General features: G+C 48.5%; 1 protein-coding gene and 1 non-coding gene across 2 annotated transcripts; both read right to left on the bottom strand.

The window, feature by feature from the left end:
- Nucleotides 1-927: 927 nt before the first annotated feature.
- STAT2 (signal transducer and activator of transcription 2) lies at nucleotides 928-19,344 on the bottom strand. The gene is given in 25 exon segments (XM_003906602.5): nucleotides 928-1,746; nucleotides 2,047-2,357; nucleotides 4,343-4,400; nucleotides 4,634-4,816; nucleotides 5,011-5,037; nucleotides 5,040-5,143; nucleotides 7,324-7,418; nucleotides 7,545-7,597; nucleotides 7,717-7,852; nucleotides 7,955-8,053; nucleotides 8,243-8,326; nucleotides 8,407-8,454; nucleotides 8,917-9,010; nucleotides 9,233-9,253; nucleotides 9,650-9,709; nucleotides 9,921-10,013; nucleotides 10,115-10,273; nucleotides 13,029-13,177; nucleotides 13,341-13,426; nucleotides 13,843-13,918; nucleotides 14,010-14,099; nucleotides 14,276-14,371; nucleotides 14,700-14,853; nucleotides 15,009-15,146; nucleotides 19,131-19,344. Coding segments are annotated over 24 exon segments (2,550 nt in total). The 5' UTR covers nucleotides 15,140-15,146; nucleotides 19,131-19,344; the 3' UTR covers nucleotides 928-1,603.
- On the bottom strand, nucleotides 11,205-11,268 carry LOC116269030. Its single transcript, XR_004176350.1, has one exon. It is a non-coding gene; the product is annotated as a U7 small nuclear RNA (small nuclear RNA).
- Nucleotides 19,345-19,768: the final 424 nt, after the last annotated feature.

A 19,768-nucleotide genomic window follows, 5' to 3' on the forward strand; every position in this document is an offset into this window, starting at 1 on the left:
AGTCCTATGACAGACCTTCAGGGTTTTAAGTTCCACAGACTAGGTCTTTGTCCAGGTCCACAACCAAGGAATAGAAACCTTCCTTTCAGGTAAACAACATATTGCACAAAAAAGGGGGGGATTATAACATAATAGAGAAAGAGCTAAGACCCATTGCTTCTCCTCTGTAAAAACACCCAACTTTATCCAATACTATAAAAAGAAATTCCTGCCAGGCATGGTGGCTCACGCCTGTAATCCCAGCACTTTGGGAGGCCGAGGTGGACAGATCACCTGAGGTCGGGAGTTCGAGACCAGCCTGACCAACATGGAGAAACCCCATCTCTACTAAAAATATAAAATTAGCTGGGCATGGTGGTGCAGATCTGTAATCCCAGCTAATTGGGAGGCTGAGGCAGGAGAGTCACTTGAACCCGGGAGTCGGAGGTTGCAGTAAGCCAAGATCACGCCATTGTACTCTAGCCTGGACAACGAGAGAAACTCCATCTCAAAAAAAAAAAAAAAAAAAAATTTCTGGCCAAGCACAGTGGCTCATGCCTATAATCCCAGCACTTTGGGAGGCCAAGGCGTGAAGCTCACTTGAGCCCAGGAGTTTAAGACCAGCCTGGGCAACGTAGCAAGACCCTGTCTCTAAAAAAAGAAAAAAAAAAATAGGGCATGGTGGTGCATGCCATGGTCCCAGCTACCCAGGAGGCTGAGGTAGGAGGATTGCTTGAACCCAGGAGGTTGAGGCTGCGGTGAGCTGTGATTGCACCACTGCACTCTAGCCTAGGCAACAGAGTGAGACCCTGTTTCAAAAAAAAAAAAGCAATTCCTAAATTCCCAGCAATCCTACTATCCCTAGCCTCCAGGAGTGATCTGTCTGCTAAGCATTGAGAAAGTAGAGACTAGGTGGCATAAGCTAGTGTGCAAAACTTCACAGGCACATTAGATTGGCAGGATAATTTTATGGGAGAGGAACGGGTGCAGCCAGCTTAGGGGCAGAGTAGGGGAAGAGACTGGTAAGAAAAAGAGGTCTACTTCTATCCATCCCCTTCTTCAGGGTGGAGTTTCACATGGTAGGCTAAGGCAGAAAGCTCTCAACCCCTGCAGGAAAAGAAGAAATTCAGGGATTGAGTCAGGAGTGAAGGAAAGAAGAAAGGAAGTTATCCTAGACATGAAGGAATGGAAGAAAGAAATGGAGTCCTATCCTGTCTGTGCTCCCCACCAAGGGCCAATGCCAGTGTGCACCAGTTTAGCCTAACCAGCTATTAAAATGTTGAAATCCTTCCATACTGAAAAGAAGCCACTGCCCTGAGCCCTCCAAGTACCTGTCAACTGCCCTGGCCTGCCTCCAGGACCCCTATACCTCCCAGCACAGCAGGCAGCCTTCAGGAGCCTATTTAGACCTATGGCTTAGCATCTGTTCTGATTCATTGTTGTCCCTTCTGTGCCCATGTTATGCTTTCACCTCTCACTCCAATGGAGTCACACAGGCCTGAGTTTGAACAGTTAACATAGCTTGGAAGGGACACATGCCTGATTCCCATCCTTGGAGAACAACGTCATGCTATGAGGAGTAGGAAGGGCAAGAGATATGAAAAGAACAAAGGAAATGTGGTTCCTAGAAGTCAGAAGGCATCAAAGGTCCATCAGTGTAGAAGTGGCTGGGGCGGGAGACGTAAGCCTCATCCACGGTGTTCTGGCCAGCCAACAGTGGGTCACCATTCGGCATGACTTCTTCAATCTTTACACAGTTTCTGAAGACTAGGTAACCCAGAGAGAAAAGTGAGGCCCTGATCTTAGTTAGGAGTTCCCAACCCAGCAAGGAAAGGGAGGGAGGATGGCAGGAAAGGCCTGGGAAGAGCCTGAGGGGGAACTTATGGGATCAAAGAGCAGGGAGGTGGGGGAAGGCATGTGTAATTCCAAAAAAAAAAAAAAAGGAATCACAGAATGGACCTCTCTCCAATGAGGAGCTTGGAGCTCAGTTTTTTCTGTAATGGGAGAGGGAGAAGGGGTAGGAAAGGGAATGTGTGCCGTCTTCCATAGCTCTATTTCATCACTTACTTTCCATTGGCTCAGTGTTCAAATGTCTCAGATCACAGGGCAAATCTGGCTCTGGCACTGGCTGTGACACAGGTCCTCGGTCTGGCTCTGGCACTGTTTGTGATACCATGCATAGTGTGGGCTCCATTACAGGCTCCAGAGTGGACTCCAGCACAGACTCTAGCTCTGGCCCCAGATCCAGCCCTGCCTTCAGCAGTGGCTCTAAGTCGAGGCTGAGCTCTGGCTCTGGCGCCAGCCCTAGTTCCAGCTCTAACGACTCCAGCTCTGGCTCTAGCTTAAGCTCCAGCGGTTGTTGTAGTTCATCCACCTGTCTGGATACCCAAAGACAGACAAAGGGGCAGGGCTCAGTGGTTTAAATGAAAGAAGGAATGGTAGAACAAGAAGCAGCTAGTCTAAGAAGGCAGAAGAGCAGAGGGCTAAAGATCATGGAGTTCGGAATCAGGCCTCCTGGAGTTTGAATTCTGGCATTTACTAGCTGGGGGACCTTAGGCAAGTGTCCTAACTTTTCTGAGCCTCAGATTTATCATCTATAAATGAGAACAATACCTAGTAATTCTTGAGAGGCAGTAGGGTGGTTGAAAGCAGGGCTATGGAATCTAACAGACCTGTATCATTTATTAGCCATGTACCTTAGGTACAAAACTTGACTACTCTAAATCCAGTTCCTTAGCTGAAAACAGTAACAGTGTTTACTTCAAAGGACTATTTTGTAGATTCAATAAAATGAGAAAATAAACATAAACCATTTAGCCTAGTGCCTGGCACAAAATAAACTTTCAGGCCAGGCACGGTGGCTCACACCTGTAATCTAAGCACTTTGGGAGGCTGAGGCGAGCAGATCACTTGAGGCCAGAAGCTCAAGACCAGCCTGGCCAATTTGGTGAAACCCCGTCTCTACTAAAAATACAAAAGTTAGGCCGGGTACAGTGGCTCACGCCTGTAATCCCAGCACTTTGGGAGGCCAAGGTGGGCGGATCACGAGTTCAGGAGTTTGAGAGCAGCCTGGCCAATATGGTGAAACCCTGTCTCTACTAAAAATACAAAAATCAGCCAGGCGTGGTGGTGGTGCGTGCCTGTAGTCCCAGCTACTTGGGAGGCTAAGGCAGGAGAATCACTTGAACCTGGGAGGCGGAAGTTGCAGTGAGCTGAGATCGTGCCACTGCACTCCAGCCTGGGCAACAGGGCGAGACTCTGTCTCAAAAAAAATAAAAATTAACCAGGCATGGGTGGCGCTCGCCTGTAATCCCAGCTACTCAGGAGGCTGAGGCAGGAGAATTGCTTGAGCCTGGGAGGCGGAGGTTGCAATGAACTGAGACTGTGCCATTGCACTCCAGCCTGGGCAATGAGAGCGAGACTCTGTCTCAAAAAAAAAAAAAAAACTATCCCCAGCCAAGTGCCAGGGCTCATTCCTATAATCCCAGCACTTTGGGAGGCCAAGGCAGGACACTGCTTGAGGCCAGGAGTTCAAGACTAGCCTGGGCAACATAGTGATCCCCTATCCCTACAAAAAATTTTAAAAATTAGCTGAGTGTGGTGGCGTGTGCTTGTAGTCTCAGCTACTTGGGAGGCTGAGGCAGGAGCATCACTTCAACCCCTCGGTCAAGGCTGCAGTGAGTCATGATTGCACCACTGCACTCCAGCCTGGGTGACAGAGACCCTGTCTCAAAAAATATATATATAGGCGGGGCGTGGTGGCTCATGCCTATAATCCTAGCACTTTGGGAGGCCAAGGCGGGTGGATTGCTTGAGTCCAGGAGTTCAAGACCAGCCTGGGCAACATGGTAAGACCCCATCTCTACAAAAAACACAAAAAAAATTAGCTGAGTTTGGTGATCCATGCCTGTATTGCTTGAGCTCAGGAGGTCGAGGCTGCAGTGAGCCATGATCACACCACTGCACTCCAGCCTGGGCGACAGAGCGAAACCCTGTCTGGGAAAAAAAAAAAAAAGCTCCATGCTTGGCATCAAATAGGTGCCCATTAACACCAGTCATTATGATCATTATTATCCAGAAACCCCTGTGGAGACAACCTAAGGATGGCAGCAGAAAAATATGAGATAGGAGAGACTAGAACTGGAAAAAACTAGAGTGGGCTAAGAGGGAGGGAAGGCTGGGGAGACTGGAATAGGGGCACGTTAGGAGAAGGCAGAAAGGAGAGACTGTGGGAATGGCAGGGCAGAGCAGCTGACCATCGTCCTGGTGCTCCACCCAGGAGCAGGTAATGCCCCCTTTTGACAATTCACTGAAGCACAGCCAAAAAGGACTAGGGAGGATGGGTGGAGAGTTTATATCTCACCTATTAGAGACCACAATGAGCCTGTGTTTCAGGTATTTCCTCCGTTCCTGGAGATTAACTGTGAGGAACATATATAAGAAGCAGAGAAGATCAGTGGGCCAGACACATAGCCTGAGGTTCCCCTCAGACGGTCCTGGCAGTCTCATCCCCATAGGAACCAGCAGTATCCCATGGACAAATCCCTTAACTCCTCTAGATATCCGTTTTCCCATGCTTGAAAGGAAGGAGTGGGATCTATGGATGTCTGAAGATCTCTGCAATCTAGCAATGAAGTATGTCAACAATTCCCACCTTTCTCCTGGTAGTAGCACCCAAAAGCTTCATCCCGGGGGATTCGGGGATAGAGGAAGCGCAGTGGGTTCTCAGGTATATTCTCCTCAGTGAGCAACTGGTAATGGCGGATGATTTCAGTCAGCGGGAGTGACTGCAGCACCTCCTTGGTGTACGGTTGCACAGAGTAGATGAGCACCTTGTCTGGAGAGTGAATGCAATAACAGGCAGGCTTGAGGGAAGAGGCCGGGCCTTGGAGCTCCCTGCTCTGGCTCCCCAGTCCCAAACCGGTTGAGGGATGCAGGACAGAGCCAGGGAAGCCAAGGGCAGGCAGAGGGGCAAGAGGGGAGCCAGGCAGAAAGGAGAGGCTGTGGGAATGGCAGGGCACAGCAGCTGACCATCATCCTGGTGCTTCCACCAGGGTGGTAATGCCCTTCTGACGATTCACTGAAGCGCAGTAGAAAGGTGCCAGAGATGGTTTTCTTCAGCAGCCGGCGCTCCTGGCTCCGACTCACAAAGCCCATGTTGCGTCTGGAGCACAGAGAGCAGCTGTGAGCCGTCCCCCAACCCCCTGCCCCACCAGGCCCCTGCCTCCCTGCTCCCCTTGTATGGAGAAATAGCCTAGGTTTGGAACCCAGGTTTTGGACCAAGCTCTGCCACTTAGCTTTTTTTTTGAGGCAGGTCTCGCTTCACGCAGGCTGGAGTGCGGTGTGGCTGGCGATCGGCTCACTGCTTCCGCCCTCCCGGGTTCGAACCATTCTCCTGCCTCGGCCCGCGGTATGGGATGGCGCTCCCTCCCTCACGCCCGGCAATTTTTGTATTTTTGGCGTGAAACATCGGTAGCCAGGATGGTCTCGATCTCTGACCTCGTCGATCCACCGCCTCGGCCTCCCAAAGTGCTGGATACAGGCTTGAGCTCCACGGCGCTTCGGCACCGCCACTCTTTTTAATCTTTTTACAAGTCACTTCACTTTGCTGACAACAGCGACCTTCCGAGGGTTTGAAGAAGTACGAAGATTCAGTGAGATCACACAGATGAACAGCACTCTTTTTTTTTTTTGGGGAAGAGGGGTGTCATTCTGTCACCAGGCTGGAGAACACTGGCATGACACAGCTCACTGCTGCCTCCATGCCTCGACCTACTGGGCTCAAGCAATCTTCCCACCTCTCAGCCTCCAGAGTAGCTGGGACCACAGGTGCACACCACCATGCCTGGCTAACTTCTGTATTTTTGGTAGAGACGGGGTTTCACCATGTGGTTCAGGGTGGTTTTGAACGCCTGGGCTCAAGTGATCCATCTGCCTCAACCTCCCAAAATGCTAGGATTACAGGCATGAGCTACTGTGCCCAGCCATGAATAGCATTTTTTTTTCTTTTTTTTTTGAGGCCAAGTTTTGCTCTTGTTGTCCAGGCTACAGTGCAATGGCATGATCTCGGCTCACTGCAACCTCCACCTCCCGGGTTCAAGCGATTCTCCTGCCTCAGCCTCTTGAGTAGCTGGGATTACAGGCCTGCCAACATTCCTGGCTAATTTTTTTTATTTTCAGTAGAGATGGGGTTTCACCATGTTGGCCCGGCTGGTTCTGAACTCCTGACCTCAGGTGATCTGCCTGCCTTAGCCTCCCAAAGTGCTGGGATTACAGGTGTGAGCCACTGCGCCCAGCCATGAATAGCACTTTTTTTGTTTTGTTTTGTTTTGAGATGGAGTCTCGCTCTGTCACCCAGGCTGGAGTGCAATGGCACGATCTCGGCTCACTGCAACCTTCTCTCCTGGGTTCAAGCGATTCTCCTGCCTCAGCCTCCTGAGTAGCTGGGATTATAGGCACGCGCCACCATGCCCAGCTAATTTTTGTATTTTTAGTAGAGATGGGGTTTCACTATGTTACAGGCCAGGCTGGTCTCAAACTCCTGACCTCAGGTGATCCACCTCGGCCTCCCAAAGTGCTGGGATTACAGGCGTGAGCCATCGCGCCTGGTCATGAATAGCACTTTTTTTTTTTTTTTTTTTTTTTTTTGAGACGGAGTCTCGCTCTGTCGCCCAGGCTGGAGTGCAGCGGTGCGATCTCGGCTCACTGCAAGCTCCGCCTCCCGGGTTCACGCCATTCTCCTGCCTCAGCCTCCCTAGTAGCTGGGACTACAGGCACCCGCCACCACGCCTGGCTAATTTTTTGTATTTTTAGTAGAGACAGGGTTTCACTGTGTTCACCAGGATGGTCTCGATCTCCTGACCTCATGATCCGCCTGCCTCGTCCTCCCAAAGTGCTGGGATTACAGGCGTGAGCCACCGCGCCTGGCATGAATAGCACTTTTAAAAGCCAAATGCTACACAAATTGGTAGGCAGTGTGGTGAAAAGAGCATGAGCTTGGGGTCACATAGGCCTGGGTTTGAATATCAACTCTGTCCCTTGGGTAAGTTCTTTAACTTCTCTGAAACTTAGTTTCCTCACTTGAAATGAAGATGGCAAAACCCACCACTCAGCATAGTCATAAGGATGAGATGAGAGAATTAATGAAGAGCGCGCATCAGGCTCTGGAATGCAGGAGATGCTTCACAAACACTGTCTATGGCTATCATTGTTAACAAATGTGAGGAGACATGGCCTCACGCCTGTCTTTGCTCTCTCTCCCTGCTTGCCACATGAGGGCGCATAGACTCCACTCTCAAGCCCAGAAAGCACAAGCCCAGGAGACAAGGTGGACCAAGGCCTTACCCATCATTCCAGAGATCCTTCAGGTGGTCATGTACCAACTCCAGAATTTTGTCCAGCCATGTCCAGAATGGTAGCTTGCCAGGAGGGCTCTCTCGCTGGAGGAGGAATGGAAAGGTAGCAAGAGCTGAGGAGTTGCCCCTGGTGTAGGGAAGGAGGGACATGGGAAGGCCAGTATTTGGAATGTGGGCTAGATCTAGCTCCACAGGAATTCAGGGAGTTACCTTAGTGAAGTCAGCCCAGGACAATAATGGATCCTCAGTTCTACAGTTTTGCCCTGTGGGACAGATAGCCACAGACAGATGATGAGGGAAGCCAGGGGTCCTGGGATAGATAGGACAGAGGGACAGGAAAGACTAAGGCTGGGGAAAGGTTGAGAGAAAAGGAAATCTGTACCAAACAGCTTGTTTCTCAGCATGCTCAGCTGGTCTGAGTTGAGGCCTCGGCCAACATAGGAGGAGAACTGCCAACTGAGAGCGGGGCCCAGCAAGCTCCAGGGGGCTTTGGGGGGGTTGGAGAAGAACTGCTGGTTCTGCAGGGGTGGGAGGAGTGCAGGCTGGCTCAGAAGAAGCCTATCACACCAAGCTTCCACACCCCTCCTCTCCCCACTTGACCTGTCGGCCCCACTCCCTACCTGAAGGTTTGGGCTGAGCAAATTGAACCAGAGAACTGAAGCCCAGGCAATTGAGAGCTGGTTCATGTTGGAAATAATCACCACAGGGAGGGTGTCCGTCTGGGGAGAAGACAGGAGTCACACAGAGGGATGTGATGTTTCTAGCTGCAGGTATTTGTTAGAGGAAAGGAGTGCTAATCCACCCCAAGAGGCTTCTTCCAAAGAAGCCTTTCTTCTTTCTTATTTATCCCCTCCTTATGCCTTCTTCCAAAACTGCTTTCTCTCTCCTTGCCCTCCATTTTCACTCACTTTCAGCTCCTGCTTCAGACCCTGGTAGGTATATTTGACCGTGAAGCTGATGATGTGCAGTTCCTCTGTCACACCTAGTGGCCCCTGGGACAGCCAAAGACATAGTCATCAGAAGGCCCTTTGGCAAGTTCCCCCTGCCCCCGAGTCCTCTGTACAGGCCTCACCTTATTGCTGCCCTTTCCTGAACCACCTGAACGTTGTTCCACCAGAGTCTGTGAATTGAGGGGAAGGAGAGAAAATGCCAGAGTGGGCACCCTAGGGTCCCTGGAACTCCTGTTTGGCTTCAAGACCCCTCAAGCCCTGGGAACTTCCCCCAACCCCTGTTCCTTTGGACTAAAAGCAGGCCAGGTGTGGTGGCGCATGCCTGTGATCCCAGCACTTGGGGACACTGAGGCGGGTGGATCACCTGAGGTTAGGAGTTTGAGACCAGCCTGACCAATATGGTGAAACCCTGTCTCTACTAAAAATACAAAAATTAGCCAGGCATGGTGGCATGTGCCTGTAGTCTCGGCTACTCAGGAGGCTGAGACAGGAGAACCGCTTGAACCTGGAAGGCGGAGGTTGCAGTGAGCCAAGATCGCACCACTGCACTCCAGCTTGGGGGACAGAGTGAGACTCTATCTCAAAAAAAAATAAAAATAGTAATAAAAGCATAGGTCACAAACTATTCTTACCAGGTAACCAAAGTCCCAAATCAAACCCTGACTCTGCCCCTTCTCGGGGGTCAAAGTTTTCTGGTTTGAAGTCAGAATGTTGAACTTCCGGAAGCTGTTCCAGGAGGAAGAAGATACATGGAGATAAGGAACGGAATTACTCTAAAAACTCAGCAGAAAAAAAAACAGAAGTTCCACTTCATTTCAGATCTCGCCATCTCCCTTTGTCCATATCCCAAATCCCCCTCCTCCTTGTTTGTGCCACCAGGGATGCCGAATGTGGTTCTGCAGGTCGTGCAGTGTACAGATGTTTGCAGTGTCCTTGTCAAGCACCTACCCTTGTAATTGAGGAGGATTCCTGAAAAGAAATAAATTAAAAAAAAATCATCGGGCAAAAGAGTATGGAAGTTAGGAGTTTGGTCTTTGGGATCAGATAGACCTGGGTTCAAACCTGACTTGAGCTCACTAGCTATGTGGTCTTGAGAAGAGATGTAATCAGTCTCTCTAAGCCTGTATCTTTGTTTGTACGGTGCACCGGTAATAGTTAATTCATGGGGTTGGTATGACAATTAAATGAGTACCTGACATGCTGCATGTCACAAAGTAAGTGTTCAACAAAAGAAATGAATTATAATTTCTATGAGATAGGAACGGAAGGAGGAAGAAGATAGCCCTAGAACCTGTTGTGAAGAATGAGTATCTCCTCCACCCCAGCAGCCCATGTCCTGGCCACCCTTCACCTGCTCCAATTTACCTGTCAATGGAGACTTCCACAGTCAGTGACTCATTGCCTTCCTGGAGTCTCACCAGCAGCCTGTGGGAAGGAAGGGGGATAGGGGAAAGTGGTCAACCTCAACCTTCTGGATAGGCCAGATGTTTGAAAAAGAGAAGAGGGATTATAAGAGGTAGGGAGACTGAGAGGAAAGAGAGAAGAAAAAGCCAAGAGTGGGAAGAGCTGTAAAGCCAGAAAATACAAAGTGGCAGGGTTGGAAAAAGCAAGCAGGAATGAGTTCTGGAATGCCAACCTTGTTCGGACGGTGAACTTGCTCCCAGTCTTGAGGATGAGGGGTCGATGGGGAGTTTGGGGCATGCAGGGCTGGGTTTCTACCACAAAAGCTCTGAGGAGAGAGAGGTGTGGAAAGAATATATAGCTCAGTATCTGTAAGAATGGCTTCCCTTGTTCCTTCTTTCCCCCAGGGTTCCTGCCTGGCCTCTAGACCTGTGGAGCAGACGCTGTAGCAACTCTGTGACCTGGGCGTTGCGTAGGTCCACCCCTTTGATCAGAGGGTCATCTTGATAGCTAACCAGGCAACTCAGTCCCTTCAGCTCCTTCAGCAGCTGCCTCAGGTGAAACAACAGCTTTGCTCCAGCTGTGAACCTGGGTGATAAAATTCAGGAAGAAGGAATCCATGAGTTTCCTGGATTCCCCCATCCAGGTTCCAAGACCTCTCCATAAATAAGTGAAGAGTCAGAAACTGACTTGGGGGTGGGGGGAGAAGAATCCAGGAAGCATATAAAGGATTATTCAACATGATTCATAATCTAAGAAATGAAAATCGAAGCTATTTTCACATATAAAACTGCTAACAGATTTAACATAACAGCTTTCATATGCTATGTACAACTTATATTAAGCCCTTTCCACATATTAACACATTCAATCCTCAAAACAACCTCTGAGGCAGGTACTATTATTATCCCCACATTACAGATGATAAAACTGAGGCACAGAAAGGTTAAGTGACTTGCTCAAGGTCATACAACTAGTAAGGGATGAAGCTTGTATGTGATCCCAGGCAGTCCCATTGTACAACTCACACTTTTTTTTTTTTTGAGACAGAGTCTCACTTGTCGCCCAGGCTGGAGTGCAATGGCGTGATCTTGGCTCACTGCAACCTCCACCTCCTGGATTCAAGAGATTCTCTTGCCTCGGCCTCCTGAGTAGCTGGGATTACAGGTGTGTACCACCACGCCCGGCTAATTTATATATATATATATTTTTTTTAGTAGAGACGGGGTTTTGCCATGTTGGCCAGGCTGGTCTCGAACTCCTGACCTCAGGTGATCCACCCGCCTCAGCCTCCCAAAGTGCTGGGATTACAAGCGTGAGCCACTGCACCCAGCCCCAACTCACATTTTTAACTACTGTACTTTACTGTTTCTATAATTAAAAATGATAATAATCAGCAATGTGGTGACAGGAAAACAACCAAACACTACACATGAGAAAACAGATCCGATCAGGACAACTATTCTGGGAAACATTTGCAACTATCTTTTTTTTTTTTGGTGGGGGTGAGGGTGGGGGTGGAGGTGGTTTCTGGCAAAAACTTGAAAGCCTGCTAGACAAATTCTAAAAGAGCTGTAACACCTGGAACTATTTTTTAAAAAGCCTCCCCAGCTGACATGGTGGTTCACACCTGTAATCTCAGCACTTTGGGAGGCAAAGGTGGGCAGATCACTTAAGGCCAAGCACTCTGGCCTGGGAGATGGAGACAGACCCTGCCTCAATCAGTCAATCAATCAATAAATAAATGCATGCATGCATGCTGGTCCTGTACCGTAAGTACTATATGCCTGTTTTTCAATCTACCTGAGCAATTGTGGTATTTTTTTATCTACTTTTTTTTTTTTTTAAAGAGGTGAGGGTCTTGCTATATTGGTCAGGCTGACCTCAAACTCCTGGACTCAAGCACTCTTTCTGCCTCAGCCTCCTCAGTAGCTGGGTATTATGGTATGTGTACATATATACTTTTAGAGACAGGGTCTCGTTCTGTTGTCCAGGCTGGACTGCAGTGGTATAATCATGGCTCACTGCAGCCTCAAACACCTGGGCTCAAGCAGTCTTCCCACCTCAGCCTCCTGAGTAGCTGGAGACTACAGGCGTGTGCCACCATGCCTAATTTCTTTTTTTTTTTTGAGACGGAGTCTCGCTCTGTCACCCAGGCTGGAGTGCAGTGGCGCGATTGCGGCTGAGCTCTGCCTCCCGAGTTCAAGCGATTTTCCTGCCTTAGCCTCCCGAGTAGCTAGGAATATAGGCATGCGCCACCACACCCGGCAAATTTTTGTATTTTAGTAGAGATGGGGTTTCACCACATTGGCCAGGCTGGTCTTGAACTCCTCACCTCAAGGGATCTGCACACCTTGGCCTCCCACAGTGCTGGGATTACATGCATGAGCCACTGCGTCTGGACATGCCTAATTAAAAAAAAAAAAATTTTTTTTTTGTAGAGATGGGGTCTTGTTATGTTCCCGGGCTGATCTCAAACCCCAAGCCTGAAGTGATTCTCCTGCCTCAGGCTTCCAAAGCACTAGGATAACACGCATGAGCCACCATGACTGGCCTGGTATATTTTTAAAAGTCTAAATTATAATAAATTTTTAAAGCCAGGCACAGTGGCTCACGTCTGTAATCCCAGCACTTTAGGAGGCCGAGGCAGGCAGATCACGAGGTCAGGCGATCGAGACCATCCTGGCTAACACGGTGAAACTCCGTCTCTACTAAAAATACAAAAAATTAGCCAAGCATGGTGGCGGGCACCTGTAGTATCAGCTACTCGGGAGGCTGAGGCAGGAGAATGGCGTGAACCCGGGAGGCGGAGCTTGCAGTGAGCCGAGATCATGCCACTGCACTCCAGCCTGGGCGACAGAGTGAGACTCCGTCTCAAAAAAAAATTATATATATATACACACACACATATGTATAAAAAATACTGTTAAGTTTAAAAAAACTCATAGGTTTCAAAATAGTATGAACAATATGATTCCATTTTTGTTTAATAAGTTAGATAATAGGTAATTTTCTCTTCCTCCTTCCTTCCTTTCTTGTCATTGTATTCATTGCAGTAAAATATATATCTATATACATATATAGATATATATTTCTGGGTGATTAAAAAGGAAGAAAAAATCAGATTGTGGGTTAATTCATTCCTTTCCCTGAAGGAGACTGGGCTCTGGGCTCCCCGGGTGGTGAGGATGAGGAGTAGAATAGAGCTGCAGTCAGCAGGGAGCAGGGCTCATTCTGGGGTGCAGAGACCAATAGAGAACAGTATATCTTGCTATATGCAGGGCACTGCAACTTACAAATCACAGTGCGTGGCAAGGACAAGGGTTGGGGTGGTACCTCTCACCATTTCTCCAGCTGTTCCAACCCGTGGTCAATGGGAGCTCTAATGCAGGCTTTTTGCTGCTGGGCTTTCCACTCTTCCAACTTTGGCAGTAGTAGCTCGATTAGGGTAGTTAATCGGCCTAGCAGTGCTTTGGAGGCATCCAGCACCTCCTAGGAAAGAGATAATGTGAGTGTTGAGCATCTCTCTCTTTCACCCTCCACTACCCAACTGGGGATGAAGAAACAAAGAAGCCAGTGCTAGAGGACCAGGGTCCCCACATCCCTCATTTTTCCAGGTCCCTGTTGCCCACACGTTCTGTCCTCTGCCTCCCACCTTTCTCCTTTTGTCCAGTTCATTGAGAGTTTCCTGCAGAATCTGCTGCTCTTTTTTCTGATGGGAGTCCAGAGAAGGTGTCTTCCCTGGATGGTGGGAACAGGAGTCAGTCCAGGGGTTCTTTCCTCTCCTTCCTGACTGGGGTCTCAGTTGGATTCAGGAAGGAGGAATTTTGTGGAGGAAGAAAGGGAAACCAAAGTACAGGCACCTGTGGGACCCTCAGGCAAATTCTGAATGGTCATGCTTGGACCAGACACCCCCTCAAATAAAACACTGTTAGTTTTCCATGCATTTCCTCAACATTTACTGTCTCCCAGCTACACCTCCAGCTCAACCTCCACAGAACACCCTGGCACTTCCAGCTTTGCATGGCAGCAGGACTGTAGTCAGTGGGGTGTGTCTGACAGTGACTACTGCTCATTGGAGCTTTCTCCTGTTCACTTCCAGCTCTGGCTTCTCAGCAGGCACTTATCTTTCTCCAGCCCCTCAATGTGCTTCCTACCTTTGGCCTGGATCTTATATCGGAAGGAGAAGACATCCTGCTGGTCTTTCAGTTGGCTGATGGATTTTACCAGCTTCTGCAGAGGGGAGAGGACCCCAATGAGGCTGCTTTTCAGGGAGGTATTAGACTGAACGCTGCCCACCCTAACTCCTACCACATCTACTAACCTCCATCATAGCCCTTAAATCCAGGATTCGGGATTCAATCTCATGTTGCTGGCTCTCCACAGGTGTTACGAGAGCTGGCTCTCCTTGCTCCTGAAAAAAGAGGCTCTGAGCATGTTTTAACTCTGGCCTTTGATGCCTTAAGTTCAGGCCTGAAATCATACCACAGGATGTTGGGGGGGATGCTGTTGTGAGACAACTCCCTGAGTGCTTTCCATGGTTCGTCTCTATTTCAGGAGTTTCCAACAATACCACTGAATTGTCCTCACCGGTTGAGCCCTCTGAGCCTGGATCAAAATTCTTTTTTCTTCCAGAAGGAGGTTAAAGATCATCTCAGCCAATTGGGTAGGGCCCTGGGAAAAGGCCTAGAATAGGAAAACAGAAAGTATTGATCCAATTCAACCACTCTCAATGACCTATCATCCTAGACCTTCCCCACCAATGTCCACAGTGTTTCTTCCTCCTTCGGGGTTCCTAGCCCTTTTTCTTTTCACCATAGCATCCTCCCAACAGTGTCATGTATATGCAGCCCTCCTCTCTGCTAGTAATTCCCCAAGTCCAGACTCTGTCCTTCTTTCCCCAGATTTGTCCCTGTCTCCCTTTGCACCTCCAGGTACTATTCCATTCTCCAAATCCTACTCCTCTATACTCAGCTCCCAGTGCTACCTCATTGCTCTCAACCCTTCCAAGTACCTGAATGTCCCGGCAGAATTTCCGCAAATTGTGCTTCAGCAACAAGGAGTCTGGGTCCTGGCTGCAACGGCCACACTCATAGTTCAGCTGATGCAAGAAGTGGAAGAATAGCATGGTAGCCTTGGAATCATCATTCCCGAGTACAGCTTCCTGCCTGGGAACCAGGAATAAGAAGGATTAGTGTCTCTGCAGTCTTACTGTAATCCTGAGGCTTTCCAACCCCCTCCCACCATTAATGATTCCAGGATCCTGGGGGCCCAGAAGTAAGGCACCACCTTTCTCATTCCCCCAACTTCCTGAAGGCCTCACCAGTTCTGGTCTTCAATCCAGACAGCCAAGTACTGTCGAATGTCCACAGGCAGGAGACTGCGTGAGTAAAGCTGGTGCAGCTGGTCCTGAAAGGGGCTGTCAAGATTCTGCAGCATTTCCCACTGTGCCATTTGGGCTCTGCATCAGAAAGATGAGGGTTCCCAACTGGATATTTTGCTGGACTAAATCATCCATAGTTTCATGATTGTTCATTATTACTAATTTAAAATGTTTAAATTATACAAGTAATAAAAATATTGAAAACATTAAAGTCTATGTTGACCCTACTCCTAATCTTGGTTTTTCCCCTCCTCTCCAGAAGTAACTACTGCTATCAGTTTGGTGCATATTCTTCCAGGGAGTGCTACTGGTTGAGTATCTGCTATTCCAAGCATTTTGGATTTCAGATTTGTCCAGATTTTGGAATATCTGCATTACTTACCAGTTGAGCATCCCTAATCCAAAACTCTGCAATCTGAAATGGTCCAAAATCTAACTTTTTGAGCACCCACATGATGCTCAAAGGAAATGCTCACTGGAAAACTGTGGAACCCAATTTTTCAGATTAGAAATGCCTAATCTGTATATATATATATATATATATTTTTAGATGGAGTCTCATTGTGTTGCCCAGGCCGGAGTGAAGTGGCATGATCTTGGCTCACTGCAACCTCCATCCCCCTGGTTCAAGCGATTCTTCTGCTTCAGCTTCCTGAGTAGCTGGGATTGCGGTGCCTAGCCTACCTGCCTCGCCACTCTTTTGTATTTTTTAGTAGAGATGGGGTTTTGCCATGTTGCCGCTGGTCTCAAACTCCTGACCTCAGGTGATCCAATCACCTCAGACTCTGAAAGTGCTAGGGACTACAGCATGTTTCACTGTGGCCCTCTTAACTCATTTTTTTTTTTTTTTTTTTTTTTTGAGATGTAGTCTCTGTTTCTAGGCTGGAGGTGTGTGGCGCTGGGACCTTGGCTCACTGTGCTCCGGGCCTCCTGGGTTCATGCCATTCTCCTGCCTCAGCCTCCCGAGTAGCTGGTACTACATGCGCCCGCCACCATGCCTGGCTAATTTTTTTTGTATTTTTAGTAGAGACAGGGTTTCACCGTGTTAGCCAGGATGGTCTTGATCTCCAGACCTCGTGATCTGCCCACCTCAGCCTTCCAAAGTGCTGGGATTACAGGTGTGAGCCACCGCACCCAGCCGGCCCCAACCTGTATTTTAATAGCTTCAGTAAGTGGGCCTTTGTGCTTTAATGGGAATTTTCTTTTCTTTTCTTTTCTTTTTTTTCAAGACAGGGTCTCACTTGGTCACCCAGGCTGGAGTGCAGTGGCATGATCTTGGCTCACTGCAGCTTTGATCTCTCAGGTTCAAGCGATTCTCTGCCTCAGCCCCTCAAGGAGCTGGGACTACAGGAGTGTGCTATCACGCCAGCTAATTTTTTGTAGAGATAGGATTTTGCCATGTTGCCCAGGCAGATCTCAAACTCCTGAGCTCAAGTGATCTGCCTGCTTCAGCCTTCCAAAATGCTGGGATTACAGGCATGAGCCACCATAACCAGCCTAATGGTAATTTTCAAACACACACTAAAGCAGAGTGACTAGTACAAGGATCACCATCCAGCTTTAACAAACTACTGTTTCCACTATCTTATTTCATCTATCTCTCTAATTCATTTATTTTGCATTTATGTGTTTGTTGTTTATATTTGTTTATGCTAAACAAATATAAGCATTTAAAGATCAGTGTTGATGTTAAGTATTTATTACAGCATGATCCCTGCTGGCCCTGAAGCTTTTTTTTTTTTTTTTGAGATGGAGTCTTGCTCTGTCACCCAGGCTGGAGTGCAGTGACATGATCTCCGCTCACTGCAAACTCTGCCTCCCGAGTTGAAGGGATTCTCCTGGCTCAGCCTCCTGACTAGCTGGGATTACAGTCGCCCACCACCATGCCCTGCTAATTTTTGTATTTTTAGTAGAGATGGGGTTTCACCATGTCATCCAGGCTGGTCTGGAACTTCTGACCTCAGGTGATCTGCCCACCTTGGCCTCCCAAAGTGCGGGGATTAGAGGTGTGAGCCACCGTGCCCGGCCACCTGAAGCTTTTTTAGGAGCTAAATCTTTTTGGAGGTTAGGTAAGTACACCCTATAAACTGCCCTCCATATAGGAAGGAGGAGCTCCATGCTAGAAGACATCTAAATGCTATGCAACGGGTTGCTCAGTCCCTAAGAATATAACACGTTTATGACCTGTGAATCTTGAATATGATTGTAAGTTATCAACTTTGTGAGATCCTGAAACTTCACTTAAATTTTTTTTGTTTTTTTTTTTTTTGGCAGGGCACAGTGGCTCATGCCTGTAATTCCAGCACTTTGGAAGAGGCGGGAGGATCACTTGAGGTCAGGAGTTCAAGACCAGCCTGGCCAATGTGAAATCCTATCTCTACTAAAAATACAAAAAAATTAGCCAGGCATGTTGGTGGGCACCTGTAATCCCAGCTACTCAAAAGGCTGAGGCAGGAGAATGGCCTGTACCCAGGAGGCAGGGGTTACAGTAAGTGGAGATCACATCACTGCACTCCAGCCTGGGAGACAGAGTGCAGTCTCTGAATCAAAACAACAACAATGAATTGGCTTTTGCCTGTCACCAAGCAGGCTGTGCCTTGCATCTTTCTCCCCACTGTTCCCTGCTGGCTGCCATCTGGTGTCTATTTATTTATTTATTTATTTATTTATTTATTTATTTTTTTGAGACGGAGTCTCGCGCTGTGTCACCCAGGCTGGAGTGCAGTGGCGCGATCTCGGCTCACTGCAAGCTCCGCCTCCCAGGTTCACGCCATTCTCCTGCCTCAGCCTCCGAGTAGCTGGGACTACAGGCGCCCACCACCACGCCCGGCTAGTTTTTTGTATTTTTAGTAGAGACGGGGTTTCACCATGTTAGCCAGGATGGTCTCGATCTCCTGACCTCATGATCCACCCGCCTCGGCCTCCCAAAGTGCTGGGATTACAGGCTTGAGCCACCGCGCCCGGCCTGGTGTCTATTTAGGAAACTGAAACTTAAGCTTGTTGCAGCCTGAGCCTAACAGAACAGAATTCATGCACATTAGTGGTCTAAAAAGGTCACATGATTTTATTACAAAGTAAAAAGAAATGCTTGGGGTGGTATAGTCTTCTACTAACATGAATAACATCAGCTGCCCTTCTACCTCCAGCAGGAACAAGGGAAGGGAGGGATTGGGCAGGGGCTATTTTCATTTTAACCCTTTTAGTAGTGCTTGATTTTTAAAACTATGTGTCTGTATTGCTTTTATGATACAAAAAAATATAAGTTAAAAAAATGATTAGGTGGCCAGGCATGGTGGCTCATGCCTGTAATCCCAGCACTTTGTGAGGCCCACAAGACGGGAGGATGGCTTGGGCTCAGTCAGGAGTTTGAAACCGAGCCTGGGCAACATACTGAGATTCCATCTCTAAAATAATAATAATAATAATAATAATAATAATGAGGTCCCAATTCTTGAGGATTTAAGTGTCTGATATTAAAGGAGCAAGTCAGCAAAGATTCAAATATGAAAACAAAACAAAAAACCTGGTCTCCCCGAATGGATTGCAAACACTGAGGTTAAGAGCTAAAACAATTTTTTCTCATTATCTCTCACTCTTAAGCACATATTTTGCACTCAAGAAGCTTTTCTGAAATGAACTGAATTTTGTGTGTGACCTTAGGCAATGTTTCATCTTTCAGTAGCTTATACTTTTTAACAAAACAAATAAAGACGATAGATTTATCTATCTTTGTTTTTAGATTTATCTATCTTTGAACATCGTTTTTAGGTGAAGATAAAAAATAATGCAGAGCAGAGTAACGTCAGATACCGAACCAACAATGCCAGATTCCGGGTCTCGGAAGCTGCAGGGCAGTTTTCGGGGAGGGGCATTAGGGTTGGGGAGATAGGCTGGACAGAAGATGATCGAGAACCGAGCAGGCGACAGACAGCTCCTTTTTCAACCTGGGGACAGAAGCTGCCCCCTCCAGGGCGTAACTCCTGGGGCCAGTCGCCCTTCCCTGGGAGGAACTCTCACTCTCACCCCCACCCCTACCTCAGCACACCCTCTCAGGGCCCGTACCTGATTAGGGTTGCAGTCCCCGCGCCCTCCACTGGCTCTGGTCGCGACTTTCCGTCCGTAGAAGGAGTTCGGGTACTAGAGCCTCAGGCCCCGCCTACAACTTCGGCCTACACCCTCGGACCCGCCCCCTTGTAGTTGGCAGCGGAAGTCCGGAGCGGCCCCATTCCCAGTCGCCACCCCGACACTGGCTGCCACTCAGTCAAGCCCTTCTCAGACTGCGAGCTCACTGGCGCCGCCGCAACTACACCCCCCCCGCGGGGCGGGACAAGCTGAGCCGAAATCACACCTGCAGCTCCAGCGATTGGTGGAGAAGTTCAAGTAGGCACTTTCTACGAGGGGAGGAGTCTAATTAGTGGACTGGCCCAAGACTGAAACAGCTGATTTTCGAGAACCCGCGCGTGAGCCACGGAACCGAAACTAGCTTGAGGAGCCTGTAGACGCCAAGGGCTCCATGGGAAGGGGTGGGACCGGAATTTCGACGCCTTGGGATAGGAAGAGGAGGGCTGAGGTAATGAAAACAGTATTTTTTTTTTATTTTTTGAGACGTGGTCTCGCTCTTATCACCCAGGCTGGAGTGCAGTGGCGCGACCTCGGCTCACTGCAGCCTCGACCACCCGGGCTCAGGTAATTCTCCCGCC

This window comes from Papio anubis, chromosome 9 (genome assembly GCF_008728515.1).
Source record: "Papio anubis isolate 15944 chromosome 9, Panubis1.0, whole genome shotgun sequence".
In the NCBI taxonomy this organism is placed as follows: Eukaryota; Metazoa; Chordata; class Mammalia; order Primates; family Cercopithecidae; genus Papio; species Papio anubis.